At 36.8% G+C, this 19,105-nt stretch overlaps 1 protein-coding gene across 1 annotated transcript in view; it reads left to right on the forward strand.

Annotated features, from left to right (window-relative positions):
- The window catches only part of SCN9A (sodium voltage-gated channel alpha subunit 9), a 176,940-nt gene that overhangs the window by 67,783 nt on the left and 90,052 nt on the right, over window positions 1-19,105 (forward strand). Inside the window, exons 2-7 of the mRNA XM_035007847.1 lie at window positions 6,234-6,541; window positions 9,856-9,974; window positions 10,520-10,609; window positions 11,176-11,304; window positions 12,765-12,856; window positions 13,850-14,059. Coding sequence (XP_034863738.1) covers window positions 6,284-6,541; window positions 9,856-9,974; window positions 10,520-10,609; window positions 11,176-11,304; window positions 12,765-12,856; window positions 13,850-14,059 — 898 coding nt within the window. The 5' untranslated portion in view covers window positions 6,234-6,283. The remainder of the gene's footprint in view (window positions 1-6,233; window positions 6,542-9,855; window positions 9,975-10,519; window positions 10,610-11,175; window positions 11,305-12,764; window positions 12,857-13,849; window positions 14,060-19,105) is intronic.

Below are 19,105 nucleotides of genomic sequence, written 5' to 3' on the forward strand. Positions count from 1 at the left end.
CCCTAATTTGGGGAAGGAAACAGGAAGCAAAATCCAGGAGGCACAGAGAACCCCCCTCAAAATCAATAAAAGTCAACACCCCAACATCTAATAGTAAAATTTAGGAGTCTCAGAGACAAAGAGAAAATCCTGAAAGCAGCTCGGGAGAAGAGATATGTAACCTACAATGGTAGAAACATTAGATTGGCAACAGACCTATCCACAGAGACCTGGCAGGCCAGAAAAGAGTGGCATGATATATTCAGAGCAGTAAATGAGAAAAATAGGCAGCCAAGAATACTATATCCAGCTAGGCTGTCATTGAAAATTGAAGGAGAGCTAAAAAGCTTCTAGGACAAATAAAAACTAAAGAAATTTGCAAACACGAAACCAGCCCTACAAGAAATATTGAAAGGAGTCCTCTAAGCAAAGAGAGAGCCTAAAAGTAACATAGACCAGAAAGGAACACAGACAATATACAGTAATAGTCACCTTAGAGGCAATACAATGGCACTAAACTCTTATCTTTCAATAGTTACCCTGAATGTAAATGGGCTAAATGCCCCAATCAAAACACAGGCTATCAGATTGGATTAAAAAACAAGACCCATCGATATGCTGTCTTTAAGAGATTCATTTTAGACCCAAAGACACCTCCAGATTGAAAGTGAGGGGGTGGAAAACCATTTACCATGCTAATGGACACCAAAAGAAAGCTGGGGTGGCAATCCTTATATCAGACAAATCAGATTTTAAACCAAAGACTGTAATAAGATATGAGGAAGGACACTATATCCTACTTAAAGGGTCTATCCAACAAGAAGATCTAACAATTGTAAATATCTATGCCCCTAACATGGGAGCAGCCAATTATATAAGGCAATTAATAACAAAATCAAAGAAACACATCGACAACAATATAATAATAGTGAGGGACTTTAACACCCCCCTCACTGAAATGGACAGATCATCTAAGCAAAAGATCAACAAGGAAATAAAGACTTTAAATGACACACTGGACCAAATGGACTTCACAGATATAGTCAGAACATTCCATCCCAAAGCAACAGAATACACATTCTTCTCTAGTGCCCATGGAACATTCTCCAGAATAGATCACATCCTGGGTCACAAATCAGGTCTCAACCGGTACCAAAAGATTGGGATCATTCCCTGCATATTTTCGGACCACAGTGCTTTGAAACTAGACCTCAATCACAAGAGGAAAGTCAGAAAGAACTCATATACGTGGAGGCTAAAGAGCATCCTACTAAAGAATGAATGGGTCAACCAGGCAATTAAAGAAGAATTACAAAAATTCATGGAAACCAATGAAAATGACAACACAACTGTTCAAAATCTTTGGGATGCAGCAAAGGCAGTCCTAAGAGGAAAGTATATAGCAATACAAGCCTTTCTCAAGAAACAAGAAAGGTCTCAAATACACAACCTAACCCTACACCTAAAGGAGGTGGAGAAAGAACAGCAAATAAAGCCTAAACCCAGCAGGAGAAGAGAAATCATAAAGATCAGAGCAGAAATCAATGAAATAGAAACCAAAAGAACAGTTGAACAGTTCAACAAAACCAGGAGCTGGCTCTTTGAAAGAATTAATAAGATTGATAAGCCCCTGGCCAGACTTATCAAAAAGAAAAGAGAAAGGACCCAAATAAATAAAATCATCAATGAAAGAGGAGAGATCACAACCAATACCAAAGAAATACAAACAATTATAAGAACATATTATGAGCAACTCTATGCCAGCAAATTAGATAACCTGGAAGAGATGGATGCATTCCTAGAGATATATCAACTACCAAAACTGAACCAGGAAGAAATAGAAAACCTGAACAGACCTATAACCACTAAGGAAATTGAAGCAGTCATCAAAAATCTCCCAACAAACAAGAGCCCAGGGCCAGCTGGCTTCCCAGGGGAATTCTTCCAAACATTTAAAGAAGAATTAATACCTATTCTTCTGGGCGCCTGGGTGGCTCAGTTGGTTAAGCGACTGCCTTCTGCTCAGGTCATGATCCTGGAGTCCCTGGATCGAGTCCCGCATCGGGCTCCCTGCTCAGCAGTGAGTCTGCTTCTCCCTCTGGCCCTCCCCCCTCTCATGTGCTCTCTCTCTCAAATAAATAAATAAAATCTTTAAAAAAAAATACCTATTCTTCTGAAACTGTTCCAAAAAATAGAAACGGAAGGAAAACTTCCAAACTCATTTTATGAGGCCAGCATTACCTTGATCCCAAAATCAGACAAAGACCCCTTCAAAAAGGAGAACTACAGACCAATATCCCTGATGAACATGGATGCAAAAATTCTCACCAAAATACTAGCCAATAGGATCCAACAGTACATTAAAAGGATTATTCACCACGACCAAGTGGGATTTATTCCTGGGCTGCAAGGTTGGTTGAACATCCGCAAATCAATCAATGTGATACAATACATTAATAAAAGAAAGAACAAGAACCATATGATCCTCTCAATAGATGCAGAAAAAGCATTTGACAAAGAACAGCATTCTTTCTTGAGCAAAACTCTTCAGAGTGTAGGGATAGAGGGTACATACCTCAATATCATAAAAGCCATCTATGAAAAACCCACAGCGGATATCATTCTCAATGGGGAAAAACTGAGAGCTTTCCCCTTAAGGTCAGGAACGCGGCAGGTATGTCCACTATCATCACTGCTATTCAACATATTACTAGAAGTCCTAGCCACAATAATCAGACAACAAAAAGAAATAAAAGGCATCCGAATCAGCAAAGAAGAAGTCAAACTCTTCACTCTTTGCAGATGATATGATACTTTATGTGGAAAACCCCAAAGACTCCACCCCAAAACTGCTAGAACTCATACAGGAATTCAGTAAAGTGGCACGATAGAAAATCAATGCACAGAAATTAGTTGCATTTCTATACACCAACAACAAGACAGAAGAAAGAGAATTAAGGAGTCGATCCCATTTACAATTGCACCCAAAACCGTAAGATACCTAGGAATAAATCTGACCAAAGAGGCAAAGAATCTGTACTCAGAAAACTATAAAATACTCATGAAAGAAATTGAGGAAGGCACAAAGAAATGGAAAAACGTTCCATGCTCATGGATTGGAAGAACAAATATTGTGACGATGTCAATGCTACCTAGAGCAATCTACACATTTAATGCAATCCCTATCAAAATACTATCCACTTTTTTTCAAAGAAATGGAACAAATAATTCTAAAATTTGTATGGAACCAGAAAAGACCCCAAATAGCCAGAGGAATATTGAAAAAGAAAAGCAAAGCTGGCGGCATCACAATTCTGGACTTCAAGCTCTATTACAAAGCTGTAACCATCAAGACAGCATGGTACTGGCACAAAAACAGACACATAGATCAATGGAACAGAATAGAGGGCCCAGAAATGGACCCTCAACTCTATGGTCAGCTAATCTTCGACAAAGCAGGAAAGAATGTCCAATGGAAAAAAGACAGTCCCTTCAACAAATGGTGTTGGGAAAATTGGATAGCCACATGCAGAAGAATGAAACTGGACCATTTCCTTACACCACACACAAAAATAGACTCCAAATGGTTGAAAGACCTCAATGTGAGACAGGAGTCCATCAAAATCCTAGAGGAGAACACAAGCAGCAACCTCTTCGATCTCAGCTGCAGCAACTGCTTCATAGAAACATTGCCAAAGGCAAGGGAAGTAAGGGCAAAAATGAACTATTGGGACTTCATCAAGATAAAAAGCTTTTGCAAAGCAAAGGAAACAGTCAACAAAACCAAAAGACAACCGACAGAATGGCAGAAGATACTTGCAAATGACATATCAGATAAAGGGCTAGTATCCAAAATCTATAAAGAACTTATCAAACTCAACACCCAAAGAACAAATAATCCAATCAAGAAATGGGCAGAAGACATGAACAGACATTTTTCCATAGAGGACATCCAAATGGGCAACAGACATATGCAAAAGTGCTCAACATCCCTCGGCATCAGGGAAATCCAAATCAAAACTTCAGTGAGATACCACCTCACACCAGTCAGAATGGCTAAAATTAACAAGTCAGGAAACGACAGATGTTGACGAGGTTGCAGAGAAAGGGGAACCCTCCTACACTGCTGGTGGGAATGCAAGCTTGTGCAGCCACTCTGGAAAACAGTATGGAGGTTCCTCAAAAAGTTGAAAATAGAGCTACCCTATGACCCAGCAATTGCACTACTAGGTATTTACCCCAAAGACACAAATGTAGGGATCCAAAGGGGTACGTGCACCCCAATGTTTATAGCAGCAATGTCCACTATAGCCAAACTATGGAAAGAGCCAAGATGTCCATCAACAGATGAACTGATAAAGAAGAAGTGGTGTATATATACAATGGGATATTATGCAGCCATCAAAAAAAAAAACAAAACAAAATCTTGCCATTTGCAATGACGTGGATGGAACTAGAGGGTATTATGTTGAGCGAAATAAGTCAATCAGAGAAAGACAAGTATCATGATCTCACTGATATTCTTAATCTCAGGAAACAAACAGGGTTGCTGGAGTGGTGGGGGTGGGAGGGATGGGGTGGCTGTGTGATAGACATTGGGGAGGGTATGTTCTATGGTAAGCTCTGTGAATTGTGTAAGACTGATGAATCACAGACCTATACCTCTGAAACAAATAATACATTATATGTTAAAAAAAAAAAGAAGAAGAAGAAGAAGATAGCAGGGAGGGGAAAATGAAGGGGGGGAAATTGGAGGGGGAGATGAACCATGAGAGATTATGGACTCTGAGAAATAAACTGAGGGTTCTAGAGGGGAGTGGGTGGGGGGACGGGTTAGCCTGGTGATGGGTATTAAAGAGGGCACATATTGAATGGAGCACTGGGTGTTATACGCAAACAATGAATCATGGAACACTACATCAAAAACTAATGATGTAATGTATGGTGATTAACATAATAAAATAAAATTAAAAAAATACAATAAAATAAAATAAGAACTATTATTTTTATGCTTTTTTATTTATAACATTCCAAGATAATAATATATGGAACTTGACTTTTTTATTTTGTTTTTTTTTTTTTCTATAGGTTTTGTATAGATATATAAGTTATTTAGGGAAGTAGAGTTTGAATGCATATCCTATTGGGTTATTTTTAAATTTTTAAATTGAAACTATCACAGATATGTTCCAAATTTCTTTTCTTTGTTCTTCCTAAATTATTTTCCCAAATTGTTTTGAATTCAAAATGAGAATATATTTTTTCTGATTTCTAAAGGAATATGTAATTGTAAGAAAATTTAAATATGCAAAATAGAATAAAACAATCTTTCCATCACCTCATTTCAAAGAAATGACTTTCTCCAAGAGAGAGAAGCAGAAGTTTGTGAGCATATTTTGAAGTTAAGACGGAAGAGGATCAGGTGATCAGAGAGGCAAGAGAACCTGGAGAGTGGTACTATCAGAAGCACTGTTGTAAAGAATTTTAAATGAGAAAGGTTAACTGAATTGGACTAAAAGTGAATACAAATGAAAAGTAAAGGGAATAGATTTTTTTTTTCATTAAGTTGTCACTTTTTCACTTTAAAAGCTGGGAAGTGTTAAGTTCAAATTTTTAAATAAAGATGGTAGAGAGTGTGGGAAATAAATCTTGCGCATAGTAGTCAATAAATGCTAATTCAACATCCTAATTCTGTGAACACATTGCTTCTTATAGTTGAAACCAAAAATATGTTTAAAGATTTATTCATTTATTTGAGAGAGAATGCACGCGTGCACAGGACCACATGACTGGGGGTGCGGTGCAGCGGCAGGGCAGTGGGGGGGTTGCTGAAGGAAAGGGGGAGAGGGAGAGACTCTCAAGCAGACTCCCTTGCTGAATGAGGAGCCAGAGGCAAGTGCATCTCATGACCCTGAGATCATGACCTGAGCTGAGATCAAGAGTCCTAGCTGAGCCACCCAGGTGCCCCCAAATCTGTTTATTATTATTATTATTATTATTAATTATTTTTTAGAGAGAATGAGAGAGAGAGAGAGAGAGCACATGAGAGGGGGGAGGGTCAGAGGGAGAAGCAGACCCCCTGCTGAGCAAGGAGCCCGATATGGGACTTGATCCCGGGGCTCCAGGATCATGACCTGAGCCAAAGGCAGTCGCTCAACCAACTGAGCCACCCAGGCGCCCTGTTTATTATTATTTTTAATGTGCTATTTCTGGCTAGCAAACATTTAACACTTTATTTCTTTTTTTCCACTTAGGCCTCTTATGTAAGGAGCTGAAGGGGAAATAAAATATACAGGATGAAAAGATGGCAACGTTGCCTCCCCCAGGACCTCAGAGTTTTGTCTATTTTACAAAACAGTCTCTTGCCCTCATCGAACAACGTATTGCTGAAGGAAAAACAAAGGAACCCAAAGAAGAAAAGAAAGATGATGATGAAGAAGGCCCGAGGCCAAGCAGTGACTTGGAAGCTGGCAAACAGCTGCCCTTCATCTATGGGGACATCCCCCCAGGCATGGTGTCAGAGCCCCTGGAGGACCTGGACCCCTACTATGCAGACAAAAAAGTGAGTTTATTGTGACTGCAGTAGGGCAGGCTCTGCTTGCTTCTTTTGTTCAGAGAGATATTTTATATTGAGATTAAGTGGAAGTTAGTGAAAAACCACATCATGACAAAAATGTTCAGTTAAATGCATATATAGGAGATTCAGAATAGGTACTTTTAATTTTTCATCAAAACTGGTTCTGTCACTGACATATTATTTTGATATCCTTAATCTTTCAAAATATTCAATATAATGTTCTGCCTTTTTGGACATGACATAGATTTATACCTGTAGGAATAAAATTACTGTCAATTTGAGAACTAAGACCTGGCCTATGTCCAGAATGCATTTGCATTCAGGTGACAGCTAAATCCATGGGAATATATAAGATCACTCAACTAGTAATGCATTCATGCTGAGAAATTTGAAATTTTTTCCACCAGAAAGATGGTCACTTGAGGCACCAAATAAATTGAAAACCTTTTTAACATAGGGTATAAATAGCACCTTGAAAGTAAAGAAAAAATTATTCTCGGGAGAAAAATACAGAGGGTTGCAATAATGTAGCTAGTTGTAGATGTTAACAGATAAAACAAGCTATGGGTCAGTTTGTGTTAGAAAAGTGGAGAGATTTGAGGGGCAAACAGTTGGATTTTGAGTCCTGATATGTTGAAGTAATGCAGTCATGAAGTAAATGCAGGCATATCAGAGGAAATCCATGTTAACTGGTGTCAATATTTTCCAGAGCAGAGGAATGGAAATTGTCCTCTGAAAGTCAAATGCTGAGAGTAGCAGAGCTGAGAAGGTGTTTATTACATTAGGAAAATTGGAGAAAGTTGGAAACAACTGCTGTAAAGTTTATTCCCTTGAGAAAATGAGTACAGCATTTCTGACATGGTAGCAGACACAACCAGGTTGAAGTTGAAGTTGACTAAGAGGAGTCTGTAAAGGATTAGATCAAAAGTTCCATAACTTCTCCAACATTGCTTTGCCAATATAGTGCCTGTAGACTTAGAAAGGTCCAGAAAGGCAGAATAAAGTCCATTTAAAAACAGATTTTGGGTGCTTGGGTGGCTCATTCGGTTAAGCATCCGCTTTCAGCTCAGGTCATGATCCCAGTGTCCTGGGATCCACCCCCGCGTTGGGCTCCCTGCTCAGTGGGGAGTCTGCTTCTCCCTCTGCCTCTCCCTTTGCCCCTCCTCCCTGTTTGTGCTCTCTCTCTCTCAAATACATAAAATCTTAAAAAATAATAATAATAATAACATTTTGATTTGTTTAAAATATAAATAAAAGGGAATATTTCTTTTTCTTTTTTTAAAAAAGATTTTATTTATTTATTTGACAGAGAGAGAGAGGGCACAAGCAGGGGGAGTGGGATAGGGAGAAGCAGGCTCCCCGCTGAGCAGAGAGCCAGATTTGGGACTTGATCCCAGGACTCTGAAATCATGACTAGTGGAAGGCAGACGCCCAACCAACTGAGCCACCCAGGCATCCCTAAAAGGGAATATTTCTTCATAAGACATCTAGCAAGTAAGATAAAATAGAACATATTTTAAATATCTTGAGAGATATAAAATATAAGTTATATTTTGACAGTAGAAACACATCTACCTCAGTGGTAGTTGCCATGAATAGCAATACCTAATATTTTGCTTCACATTAAAACCAGCATCTCAACAGGCTGGCAGCACAACAATAAAAAATAGAATACCTGTGAAGACCTTGAAATATTACACAGCATTCTAATTAATCAGTCAGTATTCTGACACAGAAAGGAAGAATGCTAATATGTATTAAGGATCTCTGTGTCAGGCACTGGACTTTTTATATAAATTAGCACACATTTATTATACTGTGAGAAAGGGAGTAATATCCTATTTTAAGATGAAAGAGGGCTTAGGGAAAAAACCCTAGAAGTTGTAGATTTTTAAAATTCAAGTTGGTTCCCCTACTGGGATATTCTGGGCAACATCTCTTAGTATAATTTAGTTTCTATAGTATAGCAACCACTATGCTAACAACTTTACAGAAGTGGAAGAAATAATGATGAGTAAATAATGAGACAGGCAAAATAAAAAGTACCTTCTCATTTTACTTATTACATAGTTGCTCGCTACACAATTGCAGAAAATAATAGATGAATGAATTTTAAAAAGCACAGTGTGTTAAGATTTAAAAAGACAGTGGTTGTACTCAATGACTAGATATTAATTTTAAAACTAATTTTCAGTGTAAAAGTGAACTTTATGTTAAATTATGTTTAGGCATAACCAGTATAGTGAAAGTGACCAGGACTGTAAAAGAACATCTGAAAATAGTAGATTCTGATTTGTTTTCTTGAGAACACTGCCACATACAGTTAAAAAGCAACATACTCGAATTTAGGTCCCCAATTTGGTGAAAAATATTTATTCCCAGAAGCCCATTCATAAACTTATATAAAATTCACATTAAACAACAGCAAAAGACCAAGTCAATGTCTTCTCAATAGCACAGGTAATTTGCCTAGAAACTATAGAAAACTAAGACAAAGATTTGAACTTGATCTTCCTAGATTGCGTTAATGTTTTCTTGTTGTTGCTGTTTATTTGTTTGGGTTTTTAAATTTTTAACTAAATACCAAAGCCATGGAGACTGTCCCTTATTGTGCAATGGTTACATAACACCTTTCAAGAATATTTGGTTCATTTGTATTATTTTTAAAAATTACGGTGGGTAGGAGCAAGCAAGTCCTTTACTTTGTATTCATTTATTTTAGCTGTTATTAGAATTATATCTAGAATAGGAGAATTGAACTGGATAATAGGATTCTTCTAACTCTAATATTCCTTAAATTTATGAAAATGTGTTTTTGAAAGGACTCATATTTGGAACACTTGCTATTAATCATGATAATAGCCAACAAGTATTAAAATTCTCAAGGTGTTAGGGCAAAAGTCAGAGATAGCTAGTTTCTATTTAGTTTGCTTAAAATGCAGTGAAATGATAGAAGGAAATTGTATTCTAAACTAATTCCAGTGGCCACACTTAACTGTTACTGATTTGGGTGTTAAAGGGATATGAAAAAGAGAAGATGCTATATTTTGGGAGCTCCAGGCAATCCATGCTCAAAAATGGCTCACTTCTTAATTTACTAAGAAGCAATGGATTTAGTTCATTGGCCAGTGAGACCTAAACAGCTCATTAATGGCAGTGGTATCACGTTGCTTGAGTCTGATGGCAGTGTTTCTTTAATATGACCCTACCACATGCACATGCGGTAAACTGCTGGTATAAACGTGCTAGGGTGAAATTTTGGATTCTCAATTTCATGCTGTTTTCTTTTTCTCCCACAGACTTTCATAGTATTGAACAAAGGGAAAGCAATCTTCCGTTTCAATGCCACCCCTGCTTTGTACATGCTGTCTCCTTTCAGTCCTCTAAGAAGAATATCTATTAAGATTTTAGTACACTCATATCCTTTTTAAAATGATTACTAGCATTGGTTCTTTAAAGTGTAGTTTTTGTGGGACACCTGGGTGGCTCAGTCAGTTAAGTGTCTGCCTTCAACTCAGGTCATGATCCCAGGACCCTAGGATCGAGCCCTGCATCGGGCTCCCTGCTCAGCGGGGAGTCTGCTTCTCCCTCTGCCCCTCCCCCTGCTCATGCTCTCTCTCTCTCTCAAATAAATAAATAAAATCTTAATAAATAAAATATGGCTTTTGCTATTTATTCAAATATAGATTTTAGTCCTTTTGTACCTGAAAAGACTGGTTTTAGTTTACCAATTTCAATATAATTTGGTGTAAGACTCAGAAAATTGGGAGAACGGCAATATTAGCATTTTAGGATAAATTACTTTATATATGACTCCCTTGTTCAAAGAGATTAAAAGAAGAGTTATAAACTCATAAAGAATTATTTTCTAGGAAAAAGTTGTTAGCATTTTAACAAGTGTCATTATCCAGTATTCAAAGCTCCCTCTGTGTTCTCTTATCATATTCCTTGATTCTAAGCTACCTTATTCAGCATGCTTATCATGTGCACTATTCTGACGAACTGCATATTTATGACCATGAGTAACCCTCCAGATTGGACCAAGAATGTAGAGTAAGTGGGTATAAATACATTTTAATATCCTCTCTGTGTTATTTTATTCCTCTTCTTTCCTGCCACAAAGTTACTGCAGCTCTAAGAATTGCGTTTATCTTCCCATGTTATGTGGTTGCTTTTCTTTCAGTTATTTTTTCTTCCTCTGTGGTATTAACCTGCTACCGGTAGAATAGAATAATCAGATGCTACAGTCTTTTCTAGAAGAAAGAAAGTATCAGGTGTCCTGCCTTGTTCTTAGACATGTGTCTTTCTGATAGGAGTAATGTAGGACTTTTCCAGGCAGATCTAATACCTATGTTCGTAGTCATTTTGAATACCTCTACTTTCTGTAAGAATTTCTTTTCTTTTCTTTTTTTTTTTTTACTTTCTGTAAGAATTTCTAATATGGACATTTTAAGATTTTCTGGAAATATCTTTACTGTAGTTTATTCTAATAGAATGGATCCATAAGCCAACAGCCACACTCCAATAGATGCCTTTCTTTGGTTGATCAGAAAAAATAAAGATTTACATGGTGCTGTATTCTCCTCATATTTAATATCCCATCGAATGATTGTGTCTAGGTATACTTTTACTGGAATATATACTTTTGAGTCACTTGTCAAAATCCTTGCAAGAGGCTTCTGTGTAGGAGAATTCACTTTCCTTCGTGACCCATGGAACTGGCTCGATTTTGTCGTCATTGTTTTTGCGTAAGTACATTCAGTTTTTTGAAATGGCAAACTCGTGAGAATGACAGACAGCACAGTATTCCAGTAAGAACAAGCCTTTGGGGTCTGACTTTTCCTGCATGTAAAGGTTGCATTTAAAGGATACTCTGTGAAAGCTAGTCATTGATAGGCAAATATTAATTTTTGAGAAAGAGCATTTCTCATTCAAAAGTGTATGGCATCATTAAGATTGATCTTCTCCTCCATGCTCAGCACTTGGATGGGTAGTCTATGCAGTCTATGCAGTCTAAGTAAGGTTCACACCTTTTTCATGTCTTATTTAAAAACTAATAAAACCTGTAAGAATCACAGAAAAAGTTCAGGCCTTTAATTATAACCTATACTATTCAAGAGCTAATAAGAATATTAAAATATGGAAGTAAATCTTTTTATAAGATCTAACACTGAATACCAATCCTAACATCAGTGAATTGTATGTGTATTACATCTGCAGCCACAGTTTATTTTTAAGGGAAAAATATTACATTAAAATATAATTTAAATTAATTCACACTGCTGTTCTTTTCCCAAATACATTTGCCAGAAATATTCCCTTGTTTTATTGAAATCTCAAACCTAGATACAATATTTTCCCTCTATCATCTTGAATTTTAAAAGTAATGCATGTTCATTGGAGGAATTTAGACAATAGAGTAGAGTCTTAGGATTTCTAGTTTCCCATTCCCTCACCACCCTGCCCACCTCCTTGTCCATCAGACTCGCTTCTTTCATGGTCACGTGACTGCTGCAGCTGTACCTGCCACCTGCTGATAAGACAACATTGTGTCAAAGAAGGCTGCCTCCTCTCAGGGGTCTCATTATTTTAATTGAGATATAATTTATATACCATAAAATTAACCCTTTTAAAGTTAAAATTCAGTGTTTTTTTTTAGTATACGTTCAAAAAGCTGTGCAACCATCACTAATCTGTAATTCCAGAATATTTCCATCATCCCCAAAAGAAGTCACTTCTATTTCCTTCTCCCCTTAATCCTTGGAAACTATTCATCAATGTTTTGAATCTATGCATTTGCCTATTCTACACATTTCATACAAATGGAATCACAGTATGTGACCTTTTGTGTCTGGCTTCTTTTAATTAGCATAGAGTTTTCAAGGTTTGCTGCTGACATTTTATAGGATATTAAGTATCTGTATTACCATAATGTTGAGGTCTAATAATTGAAGCATTTGATTGTTTATTTAGGCATATAATGTATGGAACCATTTTAATAATATATTTGCATTTTGCTCATGTAAAAGGGGTCAAATCAAATCTAATCAAATTAAATTAGTTGTGATAGGTGGAAAAAAAAAGAGGGCTTGCAAAATTGTCCATTTAAATAAGAATTTTCCAAATATAGGCAATACCTTGAGTAAAGGCACAGGTAAGTATCACAGACTCTATCTAAATTCTGAATAACTCTGGTTTAATTCTACAGGTATTTAACAGAATTTGTAAACCTAGGCAATGTTTCAGCTCTTCGAACTTTCAGAGTGTTGAGAGCTTTGAAAACTATTTCTGTAATTCCAGGTAAGGAGTGATTGGTGTGAAGCATTAGGCCACTCATAACTCCGACTGTTTGGGAGTTGTTCTTCGTTTGTTTGTGTGTGTGTTGTCACTGTGTTGTGTGTGAACTCCCTATTACAGATATGTGACAGAGTTTGTGGACCTGGGCAATGTCTCAGCGCTGAGAACATTCAGAGTTCTCCGAGCACTGAAAACAATTTCAGTCATTCCAGGTGAGAGTGGGGTTAAACACCAGGGCTGACTTTGACCGTTTGGAGGAAAGACAAGAACGACTTTCTCTTATGCCATTTTAATTAAATTTGATTTTTTATGTTTTTCACAATCACTATTAAAAGTCAGCCTTTGAGTTTAATCAACTGCATGGGTCTTAGAGGATAAAGATGGCCATTTGGCTCACATCTCAACTTGAAATTTTCCCTCCTGTGTAACAGATCATTTTCCATTTTGTTTAGCCAGGAATGAAAATTTCAATTTGTTTTTATTGCTTTTCATACAGTTAGGAAAAGAGATAAAAAATATCAGCATGGGGGTATTGCATGTCATACTGTGTTTTTTAGCTTTCCACAACAAACCATTTCTTAACTGAAAATCAGTTAAGTTGTCACTCTGTGCTGCAATTCAGCCTCTTTGTTTTAATGTCTTTATAGAGAGATGGTTTGTTTGACAAGCATTTACTAAATTAGCACTTTTAAAAATTATTTTTACAAGCAAATATGGGTATGGTTTGAGGAACCAAATTATTCATTTTGACAATTTGGTTACTCTTTGGAAACAGTTTAAAATTTTTTTCGTTTGCTATACTATATAGAAACAAAAAATATATAAAAAACAGCAAATCAACCCTTTTGAGCTAGTAGGCTTTTTTCAAACTAGGTTATTTAAGGTCATTGATTTAATATAATGCATGCGTTTCTAGGCAAGCTTGTGTTTTGTTTTTATTTCTCATTCAGAGGCTTTATTTCATTAGGAACACTTTTTTTTGCCCCCTGTGTTCAGGACTGAAGACCATTGTGGGAGCTCTGATCCAGTCTGTGAAGAAGCTCTCTGATGTCATGATCCTAACTGTATTCTGCCTGAGTGTGTTTGCCCTGATTGGGCTGCAGCTCTTTATGGGCAACCTGAAGCATAAATGTCTGCGGGATCCGCTGGAAAATAATGAAACATTACAAAGCATAATAGATACCCTTGAAGAAGAAGACTATAAAAGTAAGAATGTCCCTGAAGTTGTTAATAGGTTGAAATAAGATTGTTCTCTTTTAGCAATGAAATGTTGCTTTCCTTTTAATTATTTCAAAATTGCTCGAGTGTATAGAAAGTTGCCACAGTGTGCATTTGGATCCTGTTATATATTTTCATAAATCTCCCTGGTTCTAAGCTTTCTAGCAGTTCTGGTATTAGACACATGATATAGTTCCATAATACCCAATTTCTGTAAGATAAGAATGTATAAATTTGCTCTAGAGAAATACATTTGGCTATGAATTAATATTAACCATTACATTTCATCATAAGACATATTATGTGTTTTATATACTGTAGTTTTATTGTATAATTCATACTTAGGTTTATAGGGTAATTTATTTATTATATGATAATATAAGTATATTTTTACATTTGTATTATATCTATAACATATATAGTTGTATAAATCCTAGTATAACAATCATATTAATTATCACATATTAAAATGTCTGCTTGATAGTATTTCTGAAGATTTATATAAAGCAGAGTGGGTTTACTCAGCTTATCAGCACTATCCCTATAATCAATGATGAGTTTCACAGCTCTTTCTAAGGGCTTCCCTCAGTCTAGCCAGTGGCATTATATCAAAGTTTAATTCATCAGAACTAGTTCTGTAGGAAACATATGAGTCGATCTGTACACACAGACTCGAAGTTTTCTTAATTCTTCACAAGTATATTTTAGAATATCTTACAGAAAGCCTGAACTGCATGTTTTCTGAACAGTTGTCCCCTAACACAGTTTCTCTTGCCAGAGCTGTTGATGAATTTGGGTGAAAATGAGATCAAACAAGATTGTGCTTTCTAACACCTGCAGTGTGTCTGTATGATGCTGCCCACATGAACCCATAAACCCTAATAGATACTTAGATCCAGAGTGGGGGTGGGGACATCAGGAAACCTTCCAAGTGTATATGCCTTTGACAGAATAAGGTCATGGAGTAAAGGTCAGGATTCTCCTTGGATTATGAAGAATATACATCATTTTCTTACTTTACTAAATGTATACTCTCCCACTCACTGGGGAAGATAAAAGCAAATACAACCTAGCTAATACAGTAAAAGACTGTAAATAAAGAAAACAAACCTAAAACTAATACAGTAAAAGACTGTAAATAAAGAAAACCGCCTAAAATGAGAAAACTGAAAGTTTTCAAGTAAAATATTTAATGTAAAATTTCTTTACTACCAGTGTTTGATGAGGAATTTAGCATATTTTCCCTTCCATTTTATTTTTACTTATTTTTTAAGTTTCTGATTTTTATTGATATAATCTTAAATTTTATTTTCAATTTACAAAGAATTTTATTCCTTAATTTATATACTATAAAAGTAATATATCTTATGGACAATTGTTCACATTTACAATTAATAATCGGTTTACAATACTTACTCAAACTTAACTTTTTTTTACTAGGATCACTACCAGTTTTTTTATTTTGATTACATGTAGGGTTAAGGTTGGGCCAGGTTAATCTGATAGACTGAGAGAAATACTTGGAAGTTATGGAAATTGTAAAAGGATGATGAAAACGAGTGTCTCTTGGATTCTAAACTGGACAAGGAAAGAAGTGAACCCAGGAGTTGGTTGATAGATTATGAGAAAATGATGAAGTAAACGAATTGGAATTCTTGAAGAGATGAAAGAATTACAATGGTAAAGGCAGCCTACAGAGAGATCCTGAATATGTTCTGAAAGTGTTTTCTGGTGCCTATGGCAAAGCCTTTTTTGGAGGTGTTTTTTAAATGTATTATCAAATAAATGAGCCCACTGTCTAACCTCCTGTTTCAAAACATACAATTTATAGATTTCCACTGACGCCAAGCATTGTCTACTCTGATGCTCAGCAAACTTCCTTCTTGCTACTGCAGGTGAAGGAAAGGTTCATATGCACAATTGGTAGCTAAATTTCCAGTAGCTATTGTACATTAATATGGTGTGGTTCTGTTGGGATAAAGAAAAATAGTCTCTTACTCCTATTTTCTAGGTGTTTGACATTTAATAAGAAAAGTTCCTGGAAAAACCACAGTATTGGTCATAGTACTCCCAGGGCTTTTCCTGTCTATCTATAGTGCTTTCCTTGTGGGGACTCCACAGAATACAGTCTCCCAGAATGCAGTGTGTCACTTGCAGGCATCCTGCCTCTACCTGATCCCTGCCCTAGTGTTCTCAGAGTTGACTTATTATTGCCTCTTGGTTGAGGAATAAACCCTTGACTCCAGAAGCCTAAGTCATATATAGTTGCTAAAAGCTGTCTTTCTGAACCAGGTTGGATAAGATTAATCATAGGATGTTTAGGTCACCAGTTATGGCTTACCATTCGGTACCATTGGCCTTGAAATTAATAAAAAATTTCCTCAGAATCTGCACTCGATTGAGTGTCAGTTCTAGATTTTTGTTGTGTGGATTTTACAATTTTCTATTTCCTTTTATCCCCATATGTCTATTACTGTGAGGTTGGGCTTATCTATTACTATCCACAACCTTTGTTATTATACTGAATTACATCTATTTAACAGCTTTAGTGAGATAATTCACATACTATAAGATCCTCCCTTTTAAATTATACAATTCAGTGTTTTATAGTACATTCACAATATAGTCACATTGTGCAAATATCACTAATTTTAGAATAATTTCATCTCCCTCAAAAGAAATCTTGTACTCATTGGCAGTCACTCTCCATTCCTTCTACTCCCCAGCCCCCGACAACCACTTATCTACTTTCTGTCTCTATGGATTTACCTATTCTGAACATTTTATATAAATGAAATCATACAATATGTGGTCTTTGTGTCTGGCTTCTTTCACTTAGCTTGTTTTCAGGTTCCTCCATGCGGTAGTCATTCATTTATTTTTAGTTGTTAAATACTATCCCATTGTATATACATACTACATTTTGTTTATTCATTCATTAATTGATGGACATCTGAGTAGTTTCCGCTTTGGGGAATAATGCTATGATGGACATTCATGTGTAAGTTTTACTTTGGACATATGTTTTTGTTTGTTTGTTTAATTATGTTATGTTAATCACCATACATTACATCATTAGTTTTTGATGTAGTGTTCCACGATTCATTGTTTGCATATAACACCCAGTGCTCCATTCAGTATGTGCCCTCTTTAATATCCATCACCAGGCTAACCCATCCCCCCACCCCCTCCCCTCTAGAACCCTCAGTTTGTTTTTCAGAGTCCATAGTCTCTCATGGTTCGTCTCCCCTGCGATTTCTCCCCCTTCATTTTTCCCTTCCGCTATCTTCTTTTTTTAACATATAATGTATTATTTGTTTCAGAGGTACAAGTCTGTGATTCAACAGTCTTACACAATTCACAGCGCTCGTCATAGCACATACCGTTCCTGTTGTCTATCACCCAGCCACCCCATCCCTCCTACCTCCCACCACTCCAGCAACCCTCAGTTTGTTTCCTGAGATTAAGAATTCCTCCTATCAGTGAGGTCATATGATGCATGGACATATGTTTTTCTCTTTGCATTACGTTTTCCCTTTACATATTAACCTTAATACTCTTGAGACTAATTATTCGAATAATTTAATGTCTGCTTGTTTAGGGATTATTTTAAAATGTTCTATAAGACCAGAGTGAGCTACTGCCATTGCTTTACCTTTCATCATTCCTGTACTGACTTGAGTTCACCCTGCCATGCGCTAGTATGGGCCGCTCTAGAGCCCATTCTTATAAAGCAGCTCCTCAGTGGTTGGTAAATGTGAGCCAGTTACTTTAAAGGATAATTCTAAAGTAATCCTTCCACTACAAAAATATCTTGGAAGCTTATGTACAAAAAATTTGCATCTTAACCTCCTCCATTCTCATTCCGTCATGCCTGCCCTACCTCAGGCACAGGAATTTTTCCAAAAAGTTGTTCATGTGCATTCTCACCTAAACTTTCACCTCCAACTAGGAGGCTTTATTGTTTTATTTGTGTCTTCTAAGATTTGTATCTTCTGTGTAAGACAAAATGGTGTATAAGTCAGTCAGTTCATCTTCTCTGGAATTGTTTAGTAGTTTAGTAATGACAGCTGCTGCTCTCTGAGCAACCGTGTCGAGCGTGTGGATCCCTGCAGTAAGTGCCTTACACGCACTGTCCCCTTTATGCTCTTCAGCATCTCTACAAAGCGGGCGTCCTAAGCACGTTTTACAGATGTATGGCAGTGACTAACCATTAACGTGGTGAGATCATTCACCTACATGGGAAGCGGTAGAAGCAACATTCAAATCCAAGTATATCTGACTTGAAAGTCTTTCTTCCACTATCACTCCAAAGGCCTTCTAATCATTACATCTTTATTTCTTTGATTTGAGCCAAATGGGAAGATGGGCCCTTATTAAAAAGCATGGATATTTGTTAGTTCTTTACACATTTACTGTGCGTGGTTGGATCAGCTCCTTGTCTTGACAGTAAGCCTTGATAGTGTATGGAGGAAGAGATTATGGGATCCCTTATGCCTGAAAATGGACACAGAGGGGACCATGATGAGGAAATGTGCATTTTGTTCACTGCCATATCCTCAATATCTGAAACTTCGTAAGTCCTAGATAAATACTGATTGTTGAATAAACAAGAGAATTTCAGAAGACAGATGTGTCCATTTATAGTATGGCCTTGCTGGCTCCACCTCTTCTAGAATACTTTGGGGCTCAGTTAGGGACTCCCTGCTTTCTCTTTTCTCCCCTTCCCTTTCTGAGCTACACTTTCTCTTTGGGTTAACTCAAGTCTCATGGCTTTGAAAACTACCTACTTGATGATCATATTCTTATGTCCCCTCTACCTCCACTCCGACCTGGCAGCAAGTCCTCTCCACTCTTTTCATGCCCTTCTCTCCATGTGCACAGCTACTCTTTTCATCCCCTTCTCTCCATGTGCACAGCTACTCTCTGAGTTTTAGCCATGTCGCCTTTCACTATAGTCACTTAAGTCATATTCCTGCTTTCACACTTGCTCTCTTATAGTCCACAGTCCACAAAACAACCAGAGTGACATTT

This window comes from Mirounga leonina, unplaced genomic scaffold, assembly GCF_011800145.1.
Source record: "Mirounga leonina isolate KUSES-001 unplaced genomic scaffold, KU_Mleo_1.0 Mir_151, whole genome shotgun sequence".
Taxonomy (NCBI): domain Eukaryota; kingdom Metazoa; phylum Chordata; class Mammalia; order Carnivora; family Phocidae; genus Mirounga; species Mirounga leonina.